This window comes from Caretta caretta, chromosome 14, assembly GCF_965140235.1.
Source record: "Caretta caretta isolate rCarCar2 chromosome 14, rCarCar1.hap1, whole genome shotgun sequence".
Classification (NCBI taxonomy): domain Eukaryota; kingdom Metazoa; phylum Chordata; order Testudines; family Cheloniidae; genus Caretta; species Caretta caretta.
The window spans coordinates 14,444,627-14,470,190 of NC_134219.1; the positions used below are offsets into that span (position 1 = coordinate 14,444,627).

The 25,564-nt window shown below is 48.5% G+C and overlaps 1 protein-coding gene across 2 annotated transcripts in view; it reads right to left on the reverse strand.

Annotated features, from left to right (window-relative positions):
• GRIN2C (glutamate ionotropic receptor NMDA type subunit 2C) overlaps positions 1–25,564 on the reverse strand; it is a 55,087-nt gene that overhangs the window by 10,954 nt on the left and 18,569 nt on the right. For both annotated transcript variants that reach the window (XM_048818984.2, XM_048818985.2), the window contains 5 exons: positions 20,489–21,081; positions 18,506–18,620; positions 16,266–16,477; positions 14,493–14,661; positions 10,451–10,604 (listed from right to left, as the gene is read on the reverse strand). In XM_048818984.2, coding sequence (XP_048674941.2) covers positions 10,451–10,604; positions 14,493–14,661; positions 16,266–16,477; positions 18,506–18,620; positions 20,489–21,081 — 1,243 coding nt within the window. The remainder of the gene's footprint in view (positions 1–10,450; positions 10,605–14,492; positions 14,662–16,265; positions 16,478–18,505; positions 18,621–20,488; positions 21,082–25,564) is intronic.

Consider the following 25,564-nt stretch of genomic DNA (forward strand, 5'->3'; position numbering starts at 1 on the left):
AAGCACAAAATCTACTCACCTGCCCTGATCATAATAGAGTGACAGAGGAAAAACTAATGAGACATTACTCACCTGTCAAAAAGTTTTCAAGTAGTATCCACCCCCGGTAACAGGTCTATGTTTATTTGTAGTAGTATTGTTAAGGCCCTACTTCATTTGCGATATTGTGGATCCTGCAATATTAGGCTTCCGCTGCAATTTGACAGTGAGCGCCCAGGGCAGCTGATGGCAGAAAATAGTGGGAAAGTATCTGCAGTAATAAGGTCCATTATTACTTTTCCATGATTTTCCATGGCTTCTCCCAACTCAGCTGCAATTTTTGGACAATCATCCTGTGATTCAAGTAGGGCCTTAAGTATTGTTTATTATTTGTGTTACGGTTGGACCTAGGAGCCCTACTCAAGGACCAGGGTCCCATTGTGCTAGGTGCTGTACAAAGACAGAACAAAAGGAGTTCACAATCTAAGATTAATCTGAGTGGAATAGAATCTTGCAAGGCTGAGGTTAGAATTGGGTGAACATTGCAAACATATGTCCATGAATATTTGTTTTGAATAAATGATGCATTCAGAGACAGTGTTCACATCCTGTTTGTGTTCATTTTCTCATCAGTGAATGAGGTTCCAGGCAAGAACATTTGTGGAAACAAAACATTTTAAGTGGATATTGCAGAACATTATTGAAAAGTGAATTTTGAAGTTGTAATCACGAGTATTCACACCAAAAACCTGATCCTAAGAGTTACTTTAATCCAGCCAGGGAACAGAAACATGCCGTGTAACCTACACGTCCAGTCAAAACAGCTCAGGAAGCCAATACTTGGAAGGAATTGCTCTCACACCAGCTGCAGATTGAGAATGATTATTTGCAGAAATTGTTCAGGAAAGACTTCCAGACAAATCAGCAATCTCGTGGCTGAAAAATTCACCAACAGAAAAAGGGGCAAAATACATCAGATACCTTATTAAATTTACTGAGCCAGGGCAGAGATATATAGAGATATGCGTTACCTAAGGAGGTGGTGAAATCTCCTTCGTTAGAAGTTTTTAAGGTCAGGCTTGACAAAGCCCTGGCTGGGATGATTTAGTTGGGGATTGGTCCTGCTTTGAGCAGGGGGTTGGACTAGATGACCTCCTGAGGTCCCTTCCAACCCTGATATTCTATGAGAGAGGGAAAGGCAAAAAGGAACAGAGAGAGGGAGAGAACGGGATGTGGAGAAAGAACAAGGCAGACACAAAAGAAGACACAATTAATTGATCTTTAAATATTCATGGTAAATAGGCCCAATGGCCTGTGATGGGATGTTAGATGGGGTGGGATCTGAGTTACTACAGAGAATTCTTTGCTGGTATCTGGCTGGTGAATCTTGCCCATATGCTCAGGGTTTAGCTGATCGCCATATTTGGGGTCGGGAAGGAATTTTCCTCCAGGGCAGATTGGAAGAGGCCCTGGAGGTTTTTCGCCTTCCTGTGTAGCATGGGGCACAGGTCACTTGCTGGAGGATTCTTTGCTCCTTGAAGTCTTTAAACCACGATCTGATGACTTCAATAGCTCAGACATAGGTGAGGTTTTTCGCAGGAGAGGGTGGGTGAGATTCTGTGGCCTGCGTTGTGCAGGAGGTCAGACTAGATGATCATAATGGTCCCTTCTGACCTTAATATGTATGAATCTAAGAGGAGACACTAAGGGTATGTCTACACTACGAAATTAGGTCGAATTTATAGAAGTCGGTTTTTTAGAAATCGGTTTTATATATTCGAGTGTGTGTGTCCCCACAGAAAATGCTCTAAGTGCATTAACTCGGCGGAGCGCTTCCACAGTACCGAGGCAAGCGTCGACTTCCGGAGCGTTGCACTGTGGGTAGCTATCCCACAGTTCCCGCAGTCTCCGCTGCCCATTGGAATTCTGGGTTGAGATCCCAGTGCCTGATGGGGCTAAAACATTGTCGCGGGTGGTTCTGGGTACGTGTCGTCAGGCCCCCGTTCCCTCCCTCCCTCCATGAAAGCAAGGGCAGACAATCATTTCGCGCCTTTTTTCCTGAGTTACCTGTGCAGACGCCATACCACAGCAAGCATGGAGCCAGCTCAGGTAACCGTCACCCTATGTCTCCTGGGTGCTGGCAGACGCGGTACGGCTTTGCTGCACAGTAGCAGCAACCCATTGCCTTCTGGCAGCAGACGGTGCAATACGACTGGTAGTCGTCCTCGTCGTGTCCGAGGTGCTCCTGGCCACGTCGGCTGGGAGCGCCTGGGCAGACATGGGCGCAGGGACTAAATTTGGAGTGACTTGACCAGGTCATTCTCTTTAGTCCTGCAGTCAGTCCTATTGAACCGTCTTATGGTGAGCGGGCAGGCGATACGGACTGCTAGCAGTCGTACTGTACCATCTTCTGCCAGGCAGGCAAGAGATGAGGATTGCTAGCAGTCGTATTGTACCATCTTATGCCAGGCAGGCAAGAGATGAAGATGGCTAGCAGTCGTACTGTACCATCTTCTGCCGAGCAGCCATGAGATGTGGATGGCATGCAGTCCTTCTGCACCGTCTGCTGCCAGCCAAAGATGTAAAAGATAGATGGAGTGGGTCAGAACAAGAAATAGATCAGATTTGTTTTGTACTCATTTGCCTCCTCCCCTGTCTAGATCACACTGCAGTCACTCACAGAGAAGGTGCAGCGAGGTAAATCTAGCCATGTATCAATCAGAGGCCAGGCTAACCTCCTTGTTCCAATAACAACGATAACTTAGGTGCACCATTTCTTATTGGAACCCTCCATGCAGTCCTGACTGAAATACTCCTTGATGTACAGGCACACCCTTTGTTGATTTTAGCTCCCTGAAACCAACCCTGTAAGCCGTGTCGTCAGTCGCCCCTCCCTCCATCAGAGCAACGGCAGACAATCGTTCCGCGCCTTTTTTCTGTGCGGACGCCATACCAAGGCAAGCATGGAGGCCGCTCAGCTCACTTTGGCAATTAGGAGCACATTAACCACCACACGCATTATCCAGCAGTATATGCAGCACCAGAACATGGCAACGCGATACCGGGCGAGGAGGCGACATCAGCGCGGTCCCGTGAGTGATCAGGACATGGACACAGATTTCTCTGAAAGCATGGGCCCTGACAATGCATGCATCATGGTGCTAATGGGGCAGGTTCATGCTGTGGAACGCCGATTCTGGGCTCGGGAAACAAGCACAGACTGGTGGGACCGCATAGTGTTGCGGGTCTGGGACGATTCCCAGTGGCTGCGAAACTTTCGCATGCGTAAGGGCACTTTCATGGAACTTTGTGACTTGCTTTCCCCTGCCCTGAAGCGCATGAATACCAAGATGAGAGCAGCCCTCACAGTTGAGAAGCGAGTGGCGATAGCCCTGTGGAAGCTTGCAACGCCAGACAGCTACCGGTCAGTTGGGAATCAATTTGGAGTGGGCAAATCTACTGTGGGGGCTGCTGTGATGCAAGTAGCCCACGCAATCAAAGATCTGCTGATATCAAGGGTAGTGACCCTGGGAAATGTGCAGGTCATAGTGGATGGCTTTGCTGCAATGGGATTCCCTAACTGTGGTGGGGCTATAGACGGAACCCATATCCCTATCTTGGCACCGGAGCACCAAGCCGCCGAGTACATAAACCGCAAGGGGTACTTTTCGATAGTGCTGCAAGCTCTGGTGGATCACAAGGGACGTTTCACCAACATCAACGTGGGATGGCCGGGAAAGGTGCATGATGCTCGCATCTTCAGGAACTCTGGTCTGTTTCAAAAGCTGCAGGAAGGGACTTTATTCCCAGACCAGAAAATAACTGTTGGGGATGTTGAAATGCCTATATGTATCCTTGGGGACCCAGCCTACCCCTTAATGCCATGGCTCATGAAGCCGTACACAGGCAGCCTGGACAGTAGTCAGGAGCTGTTCAACTATAGGCTGAGCAAGTGCAGAATGGTGATAGAATGTGCATTTGGACGTTTAAAGGCGCGCTGGCGCAGTTTACTGACTCGCTTAGACCTCAGCGAAACCAATATTCCCACTGTTATTACTGCTTGCTGTGTGCTCCACAATATCTGTGAGAGTAAGGGGGAGACGTTTATGGCGGGGTGGGAGGTTGAGGCAAATCGCCTAGCTGCTGGTTACGCGCAGCCAGACACCAGGGCGGTTAGAAGAGCACAGGAGGGCGCGGTACGCATCAGAGAAGCTTTGAAAACCAGTTTCATGACTGGCCAGGCTACGGTGTGAAAGTTCTGTTTGTTTCTCCTTGATGAAACCCCCCGCCCCTTGGTTCACTCTACTTCCCTGTAAGCTAACCACCCTCCCCTCCTCCCTTTAATCATTGCTTGCAGAGGCAATAAAGTCATTGCTGCTTCACAGTCATGCATTCGTTATTCATTCATCACACAAATAGGGGGATGACTACCAAGGTATCCCAGGAGGGGTGGTGGAGGAGGGAAGGAAAATGCCACACAGCACTTTAAGCACAGCACTTTAAAAGTTTACAACTTTAAAATTTATTGAATGACAGCCTTCTTTTTTTTGGGCAATCCTCTGTGGTGGAGTGGCTGGTTGGCCGGAGGCCCACCCACCGCGTTCTTGGGCGTCTGGGTGTGGAGACTATGGAACTTGGGGAGGAGGGCGGTTGGTTACAGAGGGGCAGCAGTGGCAGTCGGTGCTCCAGCTGCCTTTGCTGCAGCTCAACCATACACTGGAGCATACTGGTTTGGTCCTGCAGAAGCCTCAGCATTGAATCCTGCCTCCTCTCATCACGCTGCCGCCACATTTGAGCTTCAGCCCTGTCTTCAGCCCGCCACTTACTCTCTTCAGCCCGCCACTTACTCTCTTCAGCCCGCCACCTCTCCTCCCGGTCATTTTGTGCTTTCCTGCATTCTGACATTATTTGCCTCCACGCATTCGTCTGTGCTCTGTCAGTGTGGGAGGACAGCATGAGCTCGGAGAACATTTCATCGCGAGTGCGTTTTTTTTTCTTTCTAATCTTCACTAGCCTCTGGGAAGGAGAAGATCCTGTGATCATTGAAACACATGCAGCTGGTGGAGAAAAAAAAAGGGACAGCGGTATTTAAAAAGACACATTTTATAAAACAGTCGCTACACTCTTTCAGGGTAAACCTTGCTGTTAACATTACATACATAGCACATGTGCTTTCGTTACAAGGTCGCATTTTGCCTCCTCCCACCGCGTGACTACCCCCTCAACCTTCTCCCCTCCCTGTGGCTAACAGCGGGGAACATTTCTGTTTAGCCACAGGCAAACAGCCCAGCAGGAATGGGCTCCTCTGAGTGTCCCCTGAAGAAAAGCACTCTATTTCAACCAGGTGACCATGAATTATATCTCACTCTCCTGAGGATAACACAGAGAGATAAAGAACAGATTTTGGTTGAATGCCAGCAAACATACACTGCAATGCTTTGTTCTACAGTGATTCCCGAGTACGTGTTACTGGCCTGGAGTGGTAAAGTGTCCTACCATGAAGGACGAAATAAGGCTGCCCTCCCCAGAAACCTTTTGCAAAGGGTTTAGGACTACATCTAGGAGAACCGCAAATGCCAGGGCAAAGTAATCCTTTCACATGCTTGCTTTTAAACCATGTATAGCATTTTAAAAGGTACACTCACCAGAGGTCCCTTCTCTGCCTGCTGGGTCCAGGAGGCAGCCTTGGGTGGGTTCGGGGGGTACTGGCTCCAGGTCCAGGGTGAGAAACAGTTCCTGGCTGTCGGGAAAACCGGTTTCTCCACTTGCTTGCTGTGAGCTATCTACAACCTCCTCATCATCATCATCTTCTTCATCCCCAAAACCTACTTCCGTATTGCCTCCATCTCCATTGAAGGAGTCAAACAACACGGCTGGGGTAGTGGTGGCTGAACCCCCTAAAATGGCATGCAGCTCATCATAGAAGCGGCATGTTTGGGGCTCTGACCCAGAGCGGCTGTTCGCCTCTCTGGTTTTCTGGTAGGCTTGCCTCAGCTCCTTCAGTTTCACGCGGCACTGCTTCGGGTCCCTGTTATGGCCTCTGTCCTTCATGCCCTGGGAGATTTTCAGAAAGGTTTTGGCATTTCGAAAACTGGAACGGAGTTCTGATAGCACGGATTCCTCTCCCCAAACAGCGATCAGATCCCGTACCTCCCGTTCAGTCCATGCTGGAGCTCTTTTGCGATTCTGGGACTCCATCATGGTCACCTGTGCTGATGAGCTCTGCATGGTCACCTGCAGCTTGCCACGCTGGCCAAACAGGAAATGAGATTCAAAAGTTCGCGGTTCTTTTCCCGTCTACCTGGCCAGTGCATCTGAGTTGAGAGCGCTGTCCAGAGCAGTCAGAATGGAGCACTCTGGGATAGCTCCCGGAGGCCAATACCATCGAATTGTGTCCACAGTACCCCAAATTCGAGCCGGCAACGTCGATTTAAGCGCTAATCCACTTGTCAGGGGTGGAGTAAGGAAATCGATTTTAAGAGCCCTTTAAGTCGAAATAAAGGGCTTCATTGTGTGGACGGGTGCAGGTTTAAATCGATTTAACGCTGCTAAATTCGACCTAAAGTCCTAGTGTAGACCAGGGCTAAGAGAGGGACAGAGAGACAAAGACATCAAGAAGGCAGGAAGAGGTGTGAACAGAAAGAGGCACTCAAGGCAGAGAGAGACCAAGTGGAAGAGACAGTGGCAGTTGCTGGGTGACAGCAGCAACCATCCAGAATGATAGAGCTCTGTCATTAAAGGGCAGTCTGAAGGATGGGATTAATTCAGGCCCTCAAAATACAGCAGAAAAGGCCCATTTGTCAGCGTGTCCTTCCCTGTCAGGGAGGAGAAAACCTTTATCTGATGGCATCAGATGCATTTCATTAGCATGTGGAGGGAGCTGGGCAAGCGAGAGGGTGGGGAGGGTGGAAGGAGGAACCTTTGACCCTGGCTTCCCCTGGGCTTAGCTCTCCTACACACATTTTCTGCGGAGATGACTGTGCAGTAGGAAGAGAAGGCCCAGATCTGAAAACTGCAGAGAGTTAAAGTCCAGGGACCTGATTCTTCAAGTAACTGAAATCAGAGAGGGCTACTCGGCTGGAGTTGGGGGAGTTAGGGAACAGCAACACTTCTCTGAAGGGGGGCGAGCCAGGGTGGCTTGTTGCTTCTCTGACTCCATAAGCTCACCCCAGTGTCCTGACACTGAGCTATCTGTCCTCCAGTGAAGGTGGTGACATTGGCTCCCTCTGTAGCAGATACACTCTACTATGCAGTGCCGGGGAGCCTGTACATTTCTCCTGCAATCCCACAGCACAGGAGACAGGAAGCTCTGGGGAGGAGGAGACACTCATAGCCTCTGGCAGCAGCATGTCTTTGACTTGACAGTGCACAGTTTAAAGAGGCCTTCAAAACATATACAGGCTTATGCCAATGTGTGTGTGCAAACATACAGAACAAGGACAAGCTCAGACATATGCACAAACATATAAGCAGGCTGCTCGCACACATTGTGCTACACATGCTCTTTCGTAGATGTATTCTGTACACACACACACACACAAGCTTCTACATACAAACAAACATACATATGGAACAGTTCACACATGCAGCTAACAATCCACATGTTCACACACGCACTTTCCTAACAGCAGGTACTCACATACAAAAGGTGCATATGTACACACACAAAGCAAATATACCCTCAGCCACATGAAAACATGAGTTCTTTGTCATACACACTCAGATACACCACCACATATGTACCCATACATGTAGCAACATCTAGTTACACACACTTATTCACAAACACTTTTAAACACACACACACACAGCGCCAAACTCGCACATGCATTCAACACGCACTTATCCGCATGTCACATACACGTACTGAACACAAACACAGACACAGAATCATAGAAATGTAGGGCTGGAAGGGACCTCCAGAGGTCATCTACACAAACCACCTATGCTGAGACAGGATTAAGTAAATCTAGACCATTGCTGACAGGTGTTTGTCTAACCGGTTCTTAAAAACCTCCAATGACAACATACCTAGGTAACCTGTTCCAGTATTAACTATCCTTATAGTTAGAAAGATTTTGCTAATATCCAACTTAAATCTCCCTTGCTACAAACTAAGCCTATTACTTCTTGACCTGCCCTCAGAGGACTTGGAGAAAAAAATTGATCACTGTCCTCTTTATAAAAAGAAAAGGAGTACTTGTGGCACCTTAGAGACTAACCAATTTATTTGAGCATAAGCTTTCATGAGCTACAGCTCACTTCATCGGATGCATTTATAACATCCCTTAACATATTTGAAGACTATTATCAGGTCCCCACTCTGCCTTCTCTTCTCAAGACTAAGAATTAGGTATGTTTTCAACCTTTCCTAATATGTCATGTTTTTTTCACAACTTTTATCATTCTTGTTGCTCTTCTCTGGAATCCAGTTTGTTCGCATCTTTCTTAAAGTGTGGTGCTCAAGACTGGACACAGTACTCCAGCTGAGGCCTCACCAGTGCCGAATATAACAGAACTATTACGTCCCACGTCTTTCGTACAGCACTCCCGGTAATACACACCAGAATGACATTTGCCTTTTTCCAGCTGCATCACACTGTTGACTCTCAGTCCATTTGTGAGTCACTATAACCCCTAGATCCCTTTCTGCAGTACTGCTGTCTAGCCAGTTATCCACATGTGAATATGTGTGAAACACATATGCAGATACATGCACATATAGAGACAGACTCACACAACATGCACTGCAAACACACTCATCCTCATGTAAACACAAACATGCAACATGTATTGCTAATCAAATTCACACACACTCACATACAGCATTAAACATCCATCCACACACACAAACTTTTGTCTTATTTAAACTTACAGGTTATTTTTCTGGAAAGCACATTAAAATCATCTTAGTGGTTTTTTTTTTGTTTGTTTTTTTACACACACACCATAATTACAAAATTCAAGTGCAGAAGAGGCAAGAACTGGATTTGTGGAATGACCCTCCCTAAGAACATGCTCAGCCTGGCCTCCACCTAACAAGTCCCTGATTCAGTTTAATAAAATAACTATTGAATACAACCTCAGCCACTTGCTTAGAGCAAGAGAGGAATTCAGTCTTGGGGCCTGTCCAGACCTTAGGCTGTAATGACACCACCAGCAGGGAGACTGATCAGTGCCAATTTGTGGAGGTGACTTTTGTGACATGGACCCTTGTACCCTGGGAACTTGTCTGAGACTCACCAATTCATTTCACAAAGGCCATTGAAAAACCACCAGCAGTGATGGGCTTGGACTTCCACTGATCTGGTCAACGGTAAAAGTCTATAGTAGTTTAGCCCTTAAACTACCCTGCTCCATTGGACTTCAAAGTTTCCTGTTCTTGCGATCAGTGTCCCATCTACAAGACCCTGTAACACAGGCTATAACACCAATATTAAACTCCAGACAGTCTCCCCTAGGTTCCAGGGGGAGCCTAGAGGGACACGGAGAAGAAGGCCCATGCGATACAGGAAATGAGCACAACCCGTCAGAATCTGGAGTGGAATCTGAGCTTGTATATTGACGCTGACTGAAAGCGATGCTCTCAATCAATGCATGGCCAAGCAGTGACTTTGTATGCAGAGGACACTCTTGGCTTTGCCAAGATGAAATGAATTGCATCTGGTAAGTTAACTCTTTCATTGCTGATCCTACATAGAAAATGCAAGATAGCCAATGTCCTATCAAAATCACAGGATGCCAGATGAACTTCACAGCTGTCAAGGAGCTCAGCCACCAAAAAAAAAAGTTTGGGAAGCTATTCCTATGCATGGATAGTTAGGACAGTTCTTTGCACTTTTATAGCACCTTTCATCAGAGGAACCCCAAGTGCTTCATCAGACAATAAGTTCAGCCTCCCCAGACTCCTGTGGGGTTGGTGCTATTATAGTCATTTTACAAATGGGGAAACCAAGGCAGAGAGATTGAGTAACTTGCCCAAGATCACACAGCAAGTCTGTGGCATAGCCAGGAATAGAATCCACAAGTCCAGAATGCCCCCAATCTCCTTACCTAGCAAGAGACAGGTTAGATTGGAAATACCCCAACATGACGGGGAGGGGAGTTGAGCCCAGACAGGAATATCAACCCTTTGTTGGCATCAGCAGTAAGTCCCATCCCAGAGAAATCAAGCACCTCTCTGGCTTAGCCTTGCTTCTGAGTACTCCTCACCACCTGAATCCACATGACAGGCACATTCCTTGGTATCAAAATGGCCCACAGCCACCACATTTACACAGAGCGGAGTCCAGACGCCCCATGGCCTCACCAAGCCCAGACACACTGACATTCACCCCGGACTCCAGAGCCGGGCCTGCCTTAACCCTCCATTTTCACTCTATGCTTTTCCCCTCCTCGAACGCACCATGCTCACCCGCAGCTCCACGCATAGAACAAGCATCCACCCCGGCACCAGGCTGGCTCTGCTCACCTAGGAAGGCAGAAGGCGAGACTGTCCCGTTGCTTCTAGCCACCATGACACTAATGCCCGTCTCCACGAAGGGCACAGAGAAGTCCACAATCTCAGACCGCTCCTCGTTGATGGTGAGGGACCCTATGGCCATGTCTGCTCGCTGGTAGTACACCTGGAGGATGACAAAGGAGGCAGCCAGGTGAGTCTGGAGCTATGCGAGCAAACCCACACGCCTGCAATTCACAGGGGACCCAATCCCATCATGGCTAACCATCATTCTCAGTCTGATCCCACCTCCCCTTGCTGGCTGAGTGGCAGAGAGACTGGCCCCAAGGTGACCCACTCCCCCTTTCCCTGTCCCAGCTTCAGACACAGGCTGCACAGGAAAGACACCTCCCTTCCCAATTGGTTCTCCCCTAAGAAGCTCAGGGCCTGATGCTCAGTGACCCCCACAGCCCTTTGACTTCATTCTGGCAACACAAAGTAGGTGGATACAGCCCCCACAGGCTGTTGCAGAACTGGAATAAAGGCCCTAGGCCAGCCTTGCAACCATTCCCAGACACAGGGGACAGATTGGGGGCATGGCTATAGCGCACTGCATGACAGCTATCCTCGGCTGCCAGGAGTCCCAAGGGGAAGCACAGTATAAGAGTTAGAGCAGCCAGTGGTACCACAGGCCAGCAAGACCCCTGCACAAGCTACCTTTGCCCCTCCCCAGCCCTTAGTACAGAAATGGAGTAACAGACTCAGGTCCTTGGCCTCTAGGTCAGACTCACACTCCCCAACTACCTCCTTCCTTCCTTCCTTCCCAGTCACTGGATTCCTGCCTTGCTACACACCGGGCCCAGCCCTGGTCCACTGCAGTCAAAGTCTGCACTGAATGTACATAGTGACCTCTGGCCCCAGGTAAATTACTAGAGCTGGTCAAAAATCAGAATTTCTGTTTTGCAATCTCAAACATTTAAAAAAATTAATTTGTTCCAAATCATAATGACTAAATATTTTTGAAACTTCCCAGGAAGCAGAAATTTTGAATTTTTGCTTGAAAACTAAAATTAAGAACATAAGAATGGCCACGCTGGGTCAGATCAATGGTCCATCTAACCCATTATCCTGTCTTCTGACAGTGGCTGGTGCCAGATGCTTCAGAGGGAATGAACAGGACATGGCAATTATCGAGTGATCCATCCCCAGTTGTCCAGTCCCAGCTTTTGGGAGTCAGAAGTTTAGGGACACCCAGAGTATGGGATTGCATCCCTGACCATCTGGTCTAATAGCCATTGGATGGACCTATCCTCCATGAATTTATCTAATTCTTTTTTTAACCCAGTTATATTTTTGGCCTTCACAATATCCCCTGGCAATGAGTTCACAGGTTGATGGGGCGTTGTGTGAAGTAGTACTTCTATGTTTGTTTTAAGCCTACTGACTATTAATTTCATTGGGTGACCCCTGGTTCTTGTGTTATGTGAACAAGGAAATAACAACACTTCCCTATTCACTTTCTCCACTCCAGTCATGATTTTATAGCCCTCTATCATATCCCCCCTTACCCGTCTCTTTTCTAAGCTGAGCAGTCCCAGTGTTTTTAATCTCTCCCCAGATGGAAGCTGTTCCACACCTTTAATCATGTTCCAATTCTAATATATCTTTTTGAGATGGTGCAACCGGAACTGCATACGGTATTCAAGGTGTGGGTGTACCCAGGATTTATATAGTGGCATTATGATATTTGTGTCTTATTTTCTATCCCTTAATAGTTCCTAACATTGTTAGGTTTTTTGACTGCCATTGCACATTGAGCAGATGTTTTCATAGCACTATCCACAATGACTTAAGATCTCTTTGAGTGGCAACACTTAATTTAGACCCCATCATTTTGTATTACATTTTCGACATTTATTTTGTTTGCGCTTTTCCATTACTTTTATTATTTTGACCTTATGTCGGGACATGTCATATTATGCACTGCTATGCCTGACATGTCCTGACAGTGTCAAAATAATGAAAGAAATGGAAAAACAAGCAAACAAAATACATTTTGAAATGCAATTTTAGCTTTGACATAACATTTAGAAATTTTTCCTAAACATTATTCATGGAAGTTGACATGATTTTGCAAAAAATTTCCATCTTCTAAAAACAGCATTTTCCAACAAAACTATTTAGACAAAAATTTTCCCAAACAGCTTTTTCAAATAACACCTTTCTGGGAGAAAGGGAGCTTATTTCCTGGTAATGCAAAAATGTCCAATAAAATAAACAAAAATACATGAAAATATCACTGCTCTGAAAATTAATAAGAGCACAACATTAGCGACTCATGGCTGCAAAGCTATGCAATTAGTCAGCCTCAATTTACTGACCACCACCTCAGAGCTCCTTCTGCTTTCTCACTGCACCAGAAAAAAGACAAGCCATATGCACCAGCATGCTCTGGCTGCTTGGTGCTGCTTCAGTGACACATATCAGCTTAAATCTATTTTAGCCAGGTTTACAACTGCTTGGCCTTGCTGGATCAATGCAAAACAGCTCAAGCATACCAGGGAATCTGGCCCAATAAATGTAAATAGTACACACACATACTATGTTTAAGAAAGTTAAGGTTGCAAAATCAAGCACTTAACAGTTAGGAAATGCCACAGTTAAGGTTACCTGTGCAACCGTAATTTAGCCCCCTCTTGCATATGCATTATGATACTGTGCTTGATTATGTGATCATATCCTATTTTCCCACAGAACTCCTGCCTCAGTTAGTGAAATGCTCAGCATTTTTACAGCACTTTGTATATTCACAGAACAGCTTCAATCTATTTCAGCTGCAGTTGTGATTACTCAGCACTTGGGCAAATCTGCTTCTAGGTGGCCTGCCAGGCACCCAGAAAATCATGAACATACAATGACCAACTATGAACATTTTGGTTTCAGTGGCTTGCCCAGCATCAGAGAGGCAGGGAGAGAATCCAGTTCTCCAGCCAGTATTCAACTTCTTTAACCATGAGACCAGCCTTTCTCTTCCTTCAATTCCCTGCCTCATTCACTACACACCTTCCAATGTCTGCAACAAACACAGCAGAGGTTCTACTGACAACCTCATTCACTACCCAGCCTGCCTCCTGTTTCCCTCCCACTCTTCTCCTATCCAACCTCCTGCACCCCCACATTGCCTGCCCCCATCCCATGCTGCTACCCATCCCCCTACACTGACTCCTGTCCCCCACCCCATATTACCCTGGCTCCTACCCCTCCTCTGATCCTACTCCTCCATTGTCCCCCCACCCCTCTGCATTCCCTTCAGGTACATCCTCCCCCACGCTGCCGGGGCACCACCAGGGGAGCACTGAAAGCACATGCAGAGAGTCTCCTTACTCTCACTTCCTGTGCTTGGCACCACAGCGGCCTCTGGCAGATGGGAGGAGCAATTGCAGGAAATGGAGCCCCAGGTTGGAGCATGCTCAGTACAGATGGAATCTTTGGAGAATTTAGCTGCCAAACGGACAGGTCTCTCGTGAGCATGTGCTAACTGAGATTTTTTTGGAGGTTGATAACCTGGACCAATTTGGGTTCATTTTTATGTGAACTCAAGGCATATGCCTGATGCTAGAGCAAATGTCTTGCTCCAAAGCACACAGGCAATAGCACCTCAATGATTGTATGATTTTTTAACTTGGACAAAACAATGTCCTTTTCCCTAATCTCTGAAACATCTCAACCATTTTCGCGAAAATTTCCCCAAAAACATTCAGCATAAGGCAGACACCCAAATTTCAGCCCACACGGTTAAAGTTTGGAAAAAAGAGTTATAAACAACTGAAAACAGGGTCTTATAATGCAAAATGTTAGGCTGCCTTTACTATAGGCATCATCCATGTCACATTATGCCCTAACCAAGCATAGCCAAGGATCAGAAACTGAGTCCAAACACTGAAATTCTGACCCAACTCAAATGGGAGAATCCCAGTTCAGATCATGCCTTTAAGCATTTTGGTGAACTGATTGCAGGCATGGCCCTCCTTGAGGAAAGGTGCATTGTGGGAAAGGGTCACATCTGTCCCCCTACCTCGCCAATCATGCCATTCCAGATGCCACGCACTATCTTCCCATGTTTTCCATTGGTTACCAGGTAGAGATCATAGGAGAACTTCACTGCCTTGGCCAGCTTCTTCAGGATGTCGATGCAGAAGCCCTTGCAGCAGAGTTTGGTGTAGGGGTCCACAGGTCCATCCCCACTGAAACCAGGACATTAAAAATAAAAACCAACACAGACACCGGTCACTTCCTTCAGAGGATTTCCACGGTAATGCCAGGGCCATTCCACCACCTATGCCACCTCATGCAGCAATGCTGATATACCACTATAGGCAAATGCAGGGCCTGACTAGTCCACAGAGTGCTCAGGAAGCAGCACTAGGGTTGCTGAGCCCTGCATGTTGGGTAGTCATTCACATCCATGCAAAGTGAGTGTAAAATGCTACCATGCCAGAATTCTCCCCTCACATGCCACCAGCCATGGGGTTTCAAATGCACTTTTCACAAGAGCAAAATGCCAACATAAGCAGCTTGATTCTCTGCTGCCCTGCCCCTCATGTAGAGGTTAAAACTGATGCCAAGTAAGTGCAATATGCTACTGGTCTGGTCTGAGTTGGTAGCATTTTACACCCACTCTAGACTCAACTTTGCACTGGTGCATGTGACTGCACAAGGGGTACGGTGTTGGGGAGTTAGACCCAATGTACAATTAGGCAGTGAGGAATCAGGACCACAAAGCAAGTCCAAATTACAAGGGAAAGAGGTGGCCTTGCCAGTCAGCTTGAAGAATAACTCCACAGAGGCCTAAGAGGGTAGCTGCAGAATACCAGTTGCTCCCCTGGGAAAGGAGCACATGTCTCTCCACATGGGGGTGAGGGAAGCTGCTGAGTAACATCTGTGATCCCTTGTGTGGGGAAGCATAGCTGCAGAATAGCCACTCCAATTCCCAATGGGAGGAGGGTGTCTCCTTCCACTTGAGGAAGGAGGGAGAGAGAGGGAACTGTGGAAATGGCAGGGCAACAGGAGGGGCTGCTCCAGCCGGGAAGTGAGAGAAGTGCTCCAACAGGCTGGCTGACACAACCTTGATCAGAGAGCTGCAGAGGTCAGCCATAGGCAAATAATTAATGAGCGTGCACAGGCCTGCCTGGCTGCGTCCCTCCGGGGGCACTTTCCAGGCCAATCTCCACGGCCACCTTTTCAGAAGGCTGTCTCAGGGGAGTCTGGGCTGCAGCTCTGGATCGACAGGCTGGCTGCCCACACACACAGCCCTGGAACTGTAATTGATGGGCCAGGGCAGCAGCCAGTCTGGTGGGAAAACACAGCATTTATAGACACTGAACTGATGCCCCAGAGTCTAGTTCCAACACAGCCCCTGGAACAAAGTCTAGCATGAGCCAGAGGCTCCCAGCTCTGACAATCAGGACTGGCCTGCAGCCCAGTTCTACGCAGCATCTCCCAGCTGTGAGCATCAGGCCTGAAGTCAGAGCTATTACAGATAAGAAATCCTGCCTAAAATTCCTGTACCGAATCCTGGCACCACATTAAATCCACACCAGCCACATTCCTGTTTGCAAACACTCAGAAAGCACTGCCCGAGCAGAAAACACCATTTTATACTGAGGTTGCAGCCTGCCCAGTTCTGCTCCTTGCTTGAGCAGGGCTTGGAACACCTGACGCTCCCTTCTACCGACCTTGTGAGAAGCAGAGCACGTGCATGTCTAACCCTGCTCCAGCACACCTGGTGCAGCTGAAGATGAGGGCTGCAGCATGGCACCTCCAGCAGCCCATCTGCCTGCCTGCTTACCTGTCGGTGTAGTTGGTTTGCTTCCGGCAGGGGACGGTGTTGCGCACACAGACACCAGAGGCCGGGTCCGTGTTCTCCACAATCACAAAGGGCCTCTCTTCGAGGGTGGCCACGGTGAGGTGGCGATTGTCCGACACGGGCTGCAGGAAGGAGCCATAGCGAGGCCACACTGGGTACTTCATGTGGATGATCCCCTTCTCCCATTTCCCCACCTGCCCGAGATTGGAGAACAGTGTTACTGTCCACACAACAAGGGAAATGCCTGCGACTGCCTGGCAGTGGTGCACGCGAGGTTATTCCGGGGGGGTGGAGAGGGGAGCAGGGGGTGACATCAATGCAGGTCCTTTGCTTCCCACAATCACCACCTTTGCAACACTGCTGTTCAACTAGAGGAAGAGACAGCACGTCAAGGAAGTTACAGGTGGGTCTGGATATCGGGGAAGCCTGGCCCTGGATGGACAGTAGAGCCCTGATAGGCAAACAGCACGTAACAGATAACCCATTTTGCCTCTCCCTCTGCCTGTGAGCAGATGCAGACCCCCTTTGATTGATCCGCTATTACAAACCAGTCAGTGGCTTCACTCACCACCTCAGGGGTGGGTTGCAGCATGCAGCAACACTAACAGGAAGGGAGGGAAACACCACATCCAGTTATCCTGCAACTTTACTTTAAGAAGGCTGAATGTAACTAACTACATTCGGTCAGCATCTCTAAGTTAATTCCCCGGCTCTTGCATAAAGATGTATGATATCTTTAGTGATCACTGGTGGTCCTTTGTTACACAGCTCATGCCAAAGACAGCATGTTCCCGGCCCAAAACCATACTGGCTCAGAGGGAAGAGCACTCCCTCCTAAATCACTAACGCCACTTACTGCAGCATCTCGGTATTCTTAAGTTGCTCCACTTTCAGCTCTGACCCTGATCATTCCCTGAGAGCTCACCATGCCCCCTTGGGCTGTCGTCTGGTTTGCCTGAAGGCTGCTTCCTACCTTGGTGCTTTTCACCCTCTCAGAAGAAAGCAGCCTGTCTAAAAGAATATCAGACCCAGGTGCAAACACACTCCAGCGCTCCCAACCCCTGAATGCTGGGAACAGAACTCTCAATACTAATCACATCAAATGCTAGCCTGATTGTAAACACTGCAGTTCAGAGCGAGAATCCCCCAGTATTCCAGCTGGTGTGAAATAAAACTTCAAATAGCAGCAGGAGGACTCAGGGTGGGTCTGGGAGGCCTATAAGGGGAGTTGTCAGTGGTATTTAATGGGAGCAACCAAAAAATGGGGATTTCAGGCTGCAGAAGCATAACTGGGAGTAGTTATAGAGATAGAGCCTGTGTAAGGAGGAGGAGCACAAGGGGGCTCAACGGAGAAAATAGAGAGGGTTATCTAACAGGAGTATGGGGAGTCTCTAAAGGGGTGGTCAAGGTGGCGTAGGAGCCAACCGAGAGTCTGTGGGAGAAGTAAAAGCACATGGAAGCCTCCAAGCGGAGGAGCAGGAGAACACGGGACCTCCAAAGGAGCTTGGTGGCTAGTTTGTGGCAATCTCCAGAGCACATGGTGGAGGGATCCTAAGAAGTGCATATAGATGCTCATGGGGATGGGGGTGGTAAGGGCACTGTGGGTGCCTAATGAAGGTGTTTGGATTGGTTGCAAATGGGGGGGAGCTTGTCACAGGTATTCGTGGATCTGGAACCTCGAGGGAGAGAAGCCATTGGGTAGAGAGTTTGGAGCTACTGAGGCACTGGGGATGGGCGGGTATGAGCCCGCCCATTACTAAAGCCCCCCTGCCCCCACTGTAAGGGGAGGAGCCACAGGACCCAGACATGAACTAAATCCACAGGATTAATGAAAAACAGGGATGGGAGTGAAGGCACCAGGGATAAAATCAGGGATCCAGAGGGAGACATGAAGCAGAGAACCCTGGACAGCTCCCGCTGCTCCTCAAAGGCATCCAGGGAGGCAGAGGAACCCTGCCCCAAGACGTGACATGAGGAGGGCTCAGGAGTCGTAAAGAGTCTGGAGCAGACGGAGCAGCAGAGCGTGGCAATTCCTACGTAACTCTTTAGTAGGATGTTCTCTCTGGGCAGCAGCCTCTTCTCTCACCCACCCCTTCCTGTGTTGGTTTTAACCTATAGCGCCCAGTGGATGCTGTGCTTTGCAGGGGGAAGTGTTCCTGAGTGGCCATGCCTTAAAAGAGAGGGAGACGACTGTGGGTGCTGAAGGGGAAAGCAGCCCTTACCATCTCCCAGAGCCGATGCCGGTTCAGTGAGATCACCACCATGGTTGGCCTCACCAAGTAACCAGCTTCATTGAAGGAGAAGTCCCTGTGCTCCCACGTCACATTCAGCAGGTGCCTGTGGGGGAAAACAAGAAGCACTGCGGCCCAGAAAGGTAGGAGCTTCCCAAACAGGGCTAGCAACCTCTCTCCCTCCCACAGACGCCATCACCAACACGGGCTAACTCAGAGTCCAGATTCCAGCCTGGCCTCTCTCCCAATCATTGCCCCTAGGATCATCTGGCAGCCTGTTCTATCAGGTCTAGGCTGAGGAAATCTGGGTTCTATGCCTGGCTCTGCCATTGACTAGCTGAGCCACCTTGGGAGAGTCACTTCACCACTGCCTGCCTCAGTTTCCCCCCCTGTCAAAGAGGCATAACAATCCCCTAACTTGGCAGCATGCTCTGAGATCTAGGGCCGGAAAGCACTATACAAGGGTGGAGCTTTGTTATCCTTTCCTCAGTATGGGCCACAGTTATAAGTCCCATGGGTAGGGTGCAACAAGGCTTCCCAGACAAAAGCAACCTGCAGGGAAACTAAGGCAAGGAGTCTGCATGGATTGGGATGGCAGGAGATCAGGAAGAGCTCCACCTGACTTACCCGTTTACACCAAGCCTATCACCACAGTCCCAAGATATTGGCAGTACATTACATGACCGAACAACAAATTAGCGCTCCCGCTCCAAGGTTTCACCCCGCTCCCTCAGTCCAGGAACCAGAGGGAGGCAGAGGCAAAGCCAGACGGCGCTCCAGCAATTTAGAGACACACGAAACGTAGCTGACATCCTAGGATCTTAAACCCCCCCCCCTTTATTTTCCCAAAGAGTGTGGTCTGCCAACAGGCTAACGAGCTAAACAGGCAGAACATTCCAAATCAGTTAACAGGGCGTGTGGGGGAGGGGAGCATTGGGCACGGAGCGGCGGCAAGGTCACTGGTTTGGCACCATGCCCACGTGTGCGAGCCGAGTGTGGGCATATTCAGCTCTAGCACATAAGCGCAGCCTGGTGACTGGTATCACTCGCCCTCGGTGTCATTCCTTCAGACAGGTGCCCTCCCCTCCATTTCTTTCCTCCCTTTACCCAGCTCCCACCCCCTGCTGGCGAGTCAGTGACTCTGTGGGACTGGATCACCCAAGCAGCACAGGGTTTGACCAAACCCGGAGCCAGAGCCCCTTGCTCAATTAGCCAAGGGTCACACTCGGATTAAAAAACGTTGCACGGAGACAAGTCCTTCAGGCTTTGTAGCCTGGCCCTCCCTCTCCTCCCCTCGCCCTTTGTGCCCGCTGCATCCTGCGCTTTCCCTCTATCGCCCTACTCCTTTGCGCCACACCCCACGTTGGCAGTGGTGCAGAACGCTGCCGCTTTCGCCCTGAGCGAGCCCTTGGAGGAAGGGAAAAAGAGAGACTTTTCCCTCTATACCCATCTCGCTCGGCTCTATCTGGCAGTGGGGCGCAATGGGCAAGTCACTGGCCTTGGAGTCTGGACACCTGGGTTTTCTTCCTGGCTCTGACCTGGTCAGTGACCTGGGGCAAGGTCACATTCCCTGCTGTAGGTCTATGAGGGGTGTGGGGAAAAGTGAAGGAGGTAGAGTTCTCTCACCCCCAGGAAAGGGCAGTCCCGGCAGCTCAGAGCTGAATAGGAAGCGCCCCTCTACCAGCCAAGAGGTGGAGTTTAGCATCGTTAAGCTGATCAATTTACTGGGCCCTCACGCTCTCTGATGCGGATCCCCACACACACACACTTTCAGGAGGTCCAGGGTGGGGATTTCCCCAATTGGTGGAGTTCAGTAGCTCTCTGAGTGGATACTGCCAACCTACCCCTGCCCACGGGAGGGTACCTCCAGGCCTCTCTGAGAACTTTATCCCCTTCTTTCCTGATCCCCACTATGCAAGTTGCTAAGTCCCAGCACTGCTGGTGGCTACCCAGGAGCAACTTTTCCAGGCTGACCTGTAGAAAGTTCTGTTGGCGGTGGTGGTAGGCGGCGTCTTACAGTCCTTGCCCACGTCTGGGAGGTACCCGTGGGTCCTGAAGTAGCTCTCAGCCCCCGTGGCGATGATGGCCATGCCATCCTGAACCTTCTGCCTCAGGCTCATCTTCCAGCTCTCGGTCACCACGCTGATGAGGCCGACGGGGAAAGAGGCAGGTGGGATCTCCATGTTCCCCACCGTCAGGCTTGGCACAATCCAGATGTAGCCGGGCCCGACCAAGCCCGCCTGCTCCGCCACCTGGAAGAGGTACACAGCCTCCTCCCGCGAGCAGTACACAATCATCACCTGGGCATCAATCTGCCGTAGCAGCCGCTGGGTTTTGGAGTTGCTCCCATCCTGGGTCATCTCAAAGGTCAGGACGTCCTGGAGTTCCCAACCAAAGTAGCTGGCGTCCGTGAAGGAACGGATAACGTCCACGAAGATGTTGTACCCTGGGTACAGGCTGGTGATGACCGCAAAGGAGCCCCAGTCATATTCCTCCAGGACTTTGAAGATCACCTGGATCTGCTGCTCAATGGAGACTCCCAGCTGCAGGAAGGCAGAGTCGGGCTCCTGGAAGAGAAAGCCACCCACCATAGAGAGGAGAATGGATTAGCAACTGGTTAAGTGCAAAGAGCCCCAGGGTGCCAATCTTCTCCCCTTTCCTCTCTTAGAAACCTTCACAGGCTGAAGAGGTCACCACCAATCCAGCACCCCAGCTCCCAGCCCTATGACTGGCATGGATAGACTGCCCAGTCTTGTGCTCACAGTTCAGGGCTAAGAGTCAGGAAACTGGGTCTGTCCCCACCTGTCATTGGCTTATTGGGTGACCTCAGGCAAACTACTTCACCCTGCTGTGTCTCAATTCTCCCCCACCCCCATGCTGTAAAATGGGGATAAAAACCAGCTACATAACTTCCAGGGCTGTTAAGAGGATGAATTAATTAATGTTTGTAAAAGTGCCATCTAAATGCAGAGGATTATTATTGCTGCTATTTTCAGTCCAGCATCAAACACTCTTTTCCTTTATCTGCTATTCCAACTCAAGTATTTCCCACTCCCACCCCTCTCTTCCCCTCCCCCATTTCTTATCCCAGTGGCTCTTCAAATTGCTTCACTCTGCTGAGCAAGGGAGGACCCCACAGACCACTGGTGGCCTACAAACAATAGTCTGAGTCTTATCCCATACCTGCTCAGCCCAGTCCTTATATACCTTTCCCTGAGATCATATCTTCCGTGCCTTATCACGCATCTCTCCTCCTGATTCTGGATGCTGAATATCTGTTTCCCAATCCAACAACATGATCAGGGATCTCAAACTTTCATAATTCCAATTCCCAGTTATATTTCATTCCTCATTTTGTACATTCTGAGCCCTTCCATTTTAGGCTCTGTATCTCCCAGACTGCCCATTCCAAAAACCTACATTTTTACTTATGATCCCATAGGCCTTCAAGTTTGCCAGTATGAAGAGATCATCTGAGCAGTGCCAGGAGGTGGTGGAAACTCCATCACTTGGGATATATAAAATTAACCAGTTTAGGATTCCCCTTGTTTTTTCCTACCGCCCCTCCCCCCCCAGATGTTCTTGTTAAACCCTGGATTTGTGCTGGAAATGGCCCAGCTTGATTATCATACACATTGTAAGGAGAGTGATCACTTTAGATAAGCTATTACCAGCAGGAGAGTGGGGTGGGGGGAGGTATTTTTTCATGCTGTGTGTGTATAAAAAGATCTTCTACACTTTCCACAGTATGCATCCGATGAAGTGAGCTGTAGCTCACGAAAGCTTATGCTCAAATAAATTGGTTAGTCTCTAAGGTGCCACAAGTACTCCTTTTCTTTTTGCAAATACAGACTAACATGGTTGTTACTCTGAAACCTTATCATATGTTCACTGATACTTTATCCTGTCTGAGAGGGATGGGCTAGATTACCTAAAAGGCCTTTTCTGTTCCTAATTTCTATGACTAACTCTTCCTTTGACCAAAATTCATCCTCAATTTAATTTTTCTGCAACTTCAGAAGAGACAAATATTTTTCTTTACGATTATGAAAAAATGAAACATTTGAGTAAAAAAAACCTGCCTGGTGAATTAATGCTGTTAAACTTCATTTACACATGCCCCATACCCACCTTGCCTTTTCAAGAATCGCACTGGCCATCTCCCTCTCTCCCACACCACCCCAACCATCTGTCCCACTCATTAGCAAATCTTAATTGATCCGATTCCATCTTAAATGGTTTACAAAATGGAATTTACTGAAGGTCACAGAGAAGGCAGGGGGATTTTTTGGTGCAAACTGCCATAATCTCCATTGAATTGTTTTTACAGGGAAACATCAATCAGTCCTCCTGGAGATTAATTCCCAGGTATAATCAGAGTTGTCAGGTAGATACATTGTCTTGGGGGAGACTACCCCAGATTTGAGAAGCCTGTTGTAGAGGAGTTTGCAACTGTCATAAATATAAAGGGAAGGGTAAACCCCTTTAAAATCCCTCCTGGCCAGAGAAAAAAATCCTCTCACCTGTAAAGGGTTAAGAAGCTAAAGGTAACCTCGCTGGCACCTGACCAAAATGACCAATGAGGAGACAAGATACTTTCAAAAGCTGGGAGGAGGGAGAGAAACAAAGGGTCTGGTCTGTCTGTCTATATGCTGCTTTGCCAGGGATAGACCAGGAATGGAGTCTTAGAACTTTTAGTAAGTAATCTAGCTAGGTATGCGTTAGATTATGATTTCTTTAAATGGCTGAGAAAAGAATTGTGCTGAATAGAATAACTATTTCTGTCTGTGTATCTTTTTTGTAACTTAAGGTTTTGCCTAGAGGGGTTCTCTATGTTTTGAATCTAATTACCCTGTAAGGTATCTACCATCCTGATTTTACAGGGGGGATTTCTTTATTTCTATTTACTTCTATTTCTATTAAAAGACTTCTTGTAAGAAAACTGAATGCTTTTTCATTGTTCTCAGATCCAAGGGTTCGGGTCTGTGGTTACCTATGCAAATTAGTAAGGCTTTTTATCCAACATTTCCCAGGAAAGGGGGGGGGTGCAAGTGTTGGGAGGATTGTTCATTGTTCTTAAGATCCAAGGGTCTGGTCTGTAGTCACCTAGGCAAATGGGTGAGGCTTTTTACCAAATCTTGTCCAGAAAGTGGGGTGCAAGGTTTTAGGGAAGTATTTTGGGGGGAAAGACGTGTCCAAACAGCTCTTCCCCAGGAACCAGTATTTGTTTGGTGGTGGTAGCGGCCAATCCAAGGACAAAGGGTGGAATATTTTGTACCTTGGGGAAGTTTTGACCTAAGCTGGTAAAGAGAAGCTTAGGAGGTTTTTCATGCAGGTCCCCACATCTGTACCCTAGCGTTCAGAGTGGGGGAGGAACCTTGACAGCAACCAAGAGACACGCAGCTCCAAGAAGGAAACTGAGGACATCCCTGCAAAAGAGTGAACTCCAGCACTGCTGCCAGAATTAAACCCTCTGTAAAATATAGAGAATCCACTGCGAGGAGATGGGAAGAATCAGAGAAAGTGCTGCAGCCCTCTGGGTCCAGAGCACTGCAAATTTAAGGCCCATTTGTAATCATTTGGAGCTTGATTCTGATACCCTGAATCATGAGTAGTACCTTACACTCTAGCAGTCCTATCAAGCTCAATGGTTGATTATTTTGTGGGCCTAAATTTGCACCACAATTAATTGCAGGGGTGAGTTACACACACAAAGCTTTCTGGTGGCACCCACAAGTCAGGTAGCCACACATGCAAACAGTGTCATTTGGTCCAGGTACAAAATGCCAGGCCGTGTTATTTACAGGCACAAATCTGCACCCACGAAAGTGGAAAACAGGCTAAGGACCTTTTGAACATCAGGCCCCAAAAAAGATTCCAAACTGCTAACCAAAATACAGGTGAAGGGTTAGAATAGATCAAGACCCAGCTCCAGGGTTCTGTGTTTCCCACTTAATACAATGTATTTTTAGGGGGCAAATCCTGCAAACTCTCCATGCACAGAACTCTTACTGAAGTCACAGAGAAGTCCACGCGCAGAGGGCTAGTAGGATCAGGGCCTGGTTTTGCACAGAGATGGCGTTCACACAAACTGCATCCCAACACACCTTCCAGACTTACGTGGGTAGGATAAACACGAGCAGAGGGGGGCTCAGAGGTGCAGCTGGCAGAGAAAGGGGTTTCAGCGGGGAGTTGTGAAATCAGCTGAAGCTCAGACGAGGCAGAGAGATGCAAAGAGGCTGTTTGACATGGAAGGACCCTTGAAGGAGACTATTGCACCAGGAGCAGCCAGATTGCATGCAGTGAAGCAGAGAGGCTGGTGCTATGAAGAGCGGAGGGAGGGAGGTGATAGAGATAAGGTACAGGAACAGGGCCATAGAAGGTTTGGAAATCAGCTCCACGATGAAGAGGATTAGATGGGACTCCATTCATACTCTGTCAGTACAGCTCCTTAAAACCAAATGTCAGTAAGGTCCCGTTAGGGGACCTACACATCCCTGTCCGAAGAGCTAAGCCCCTCCTTTTGCAACACCCAATGTCTTGGCTGCAAGAGTAACAGAACCAGTGCTGAGAACTGGACTGGGTTGTCTTTTGTCCCAAATAAAAACAAAGGTAAATCGTTGTGATCTCCCCACACTAAAAACAGCATGGAGGGCATTCTTCCTATGTGCCCTAACCCCCGCCCCCACCAAAAAAAAAAAAAACCAACCTATTCCCCGCTTTTAAAGCCCTGCATCATAGTGCCACTTCCTCCAGTCAGGGGTCCTGGCAGCTCATTGCTGCCTCTCCTGAATTGGCTTGTAGGTCTCTCCCAGATGGAGCTGGGCATGTTAATACCAAACTTCAAGCTCACTGTGTCTGGGGAAGGGGCTCAAGATCTCGTTTTTAAGCATTGCTTCTGGGCAGGCCAGGCTGGCACCCGTAATGTACAGTGTTTCCCATAAAAAAGCATTTGGGAACAGTCTCCTCAAGCTCTTCCTCCTCCCCCAACCCTTCGATGGGATGAGGTTGTATTTTTATTGGATCTTAAAGATTTGCCGATTACATAAA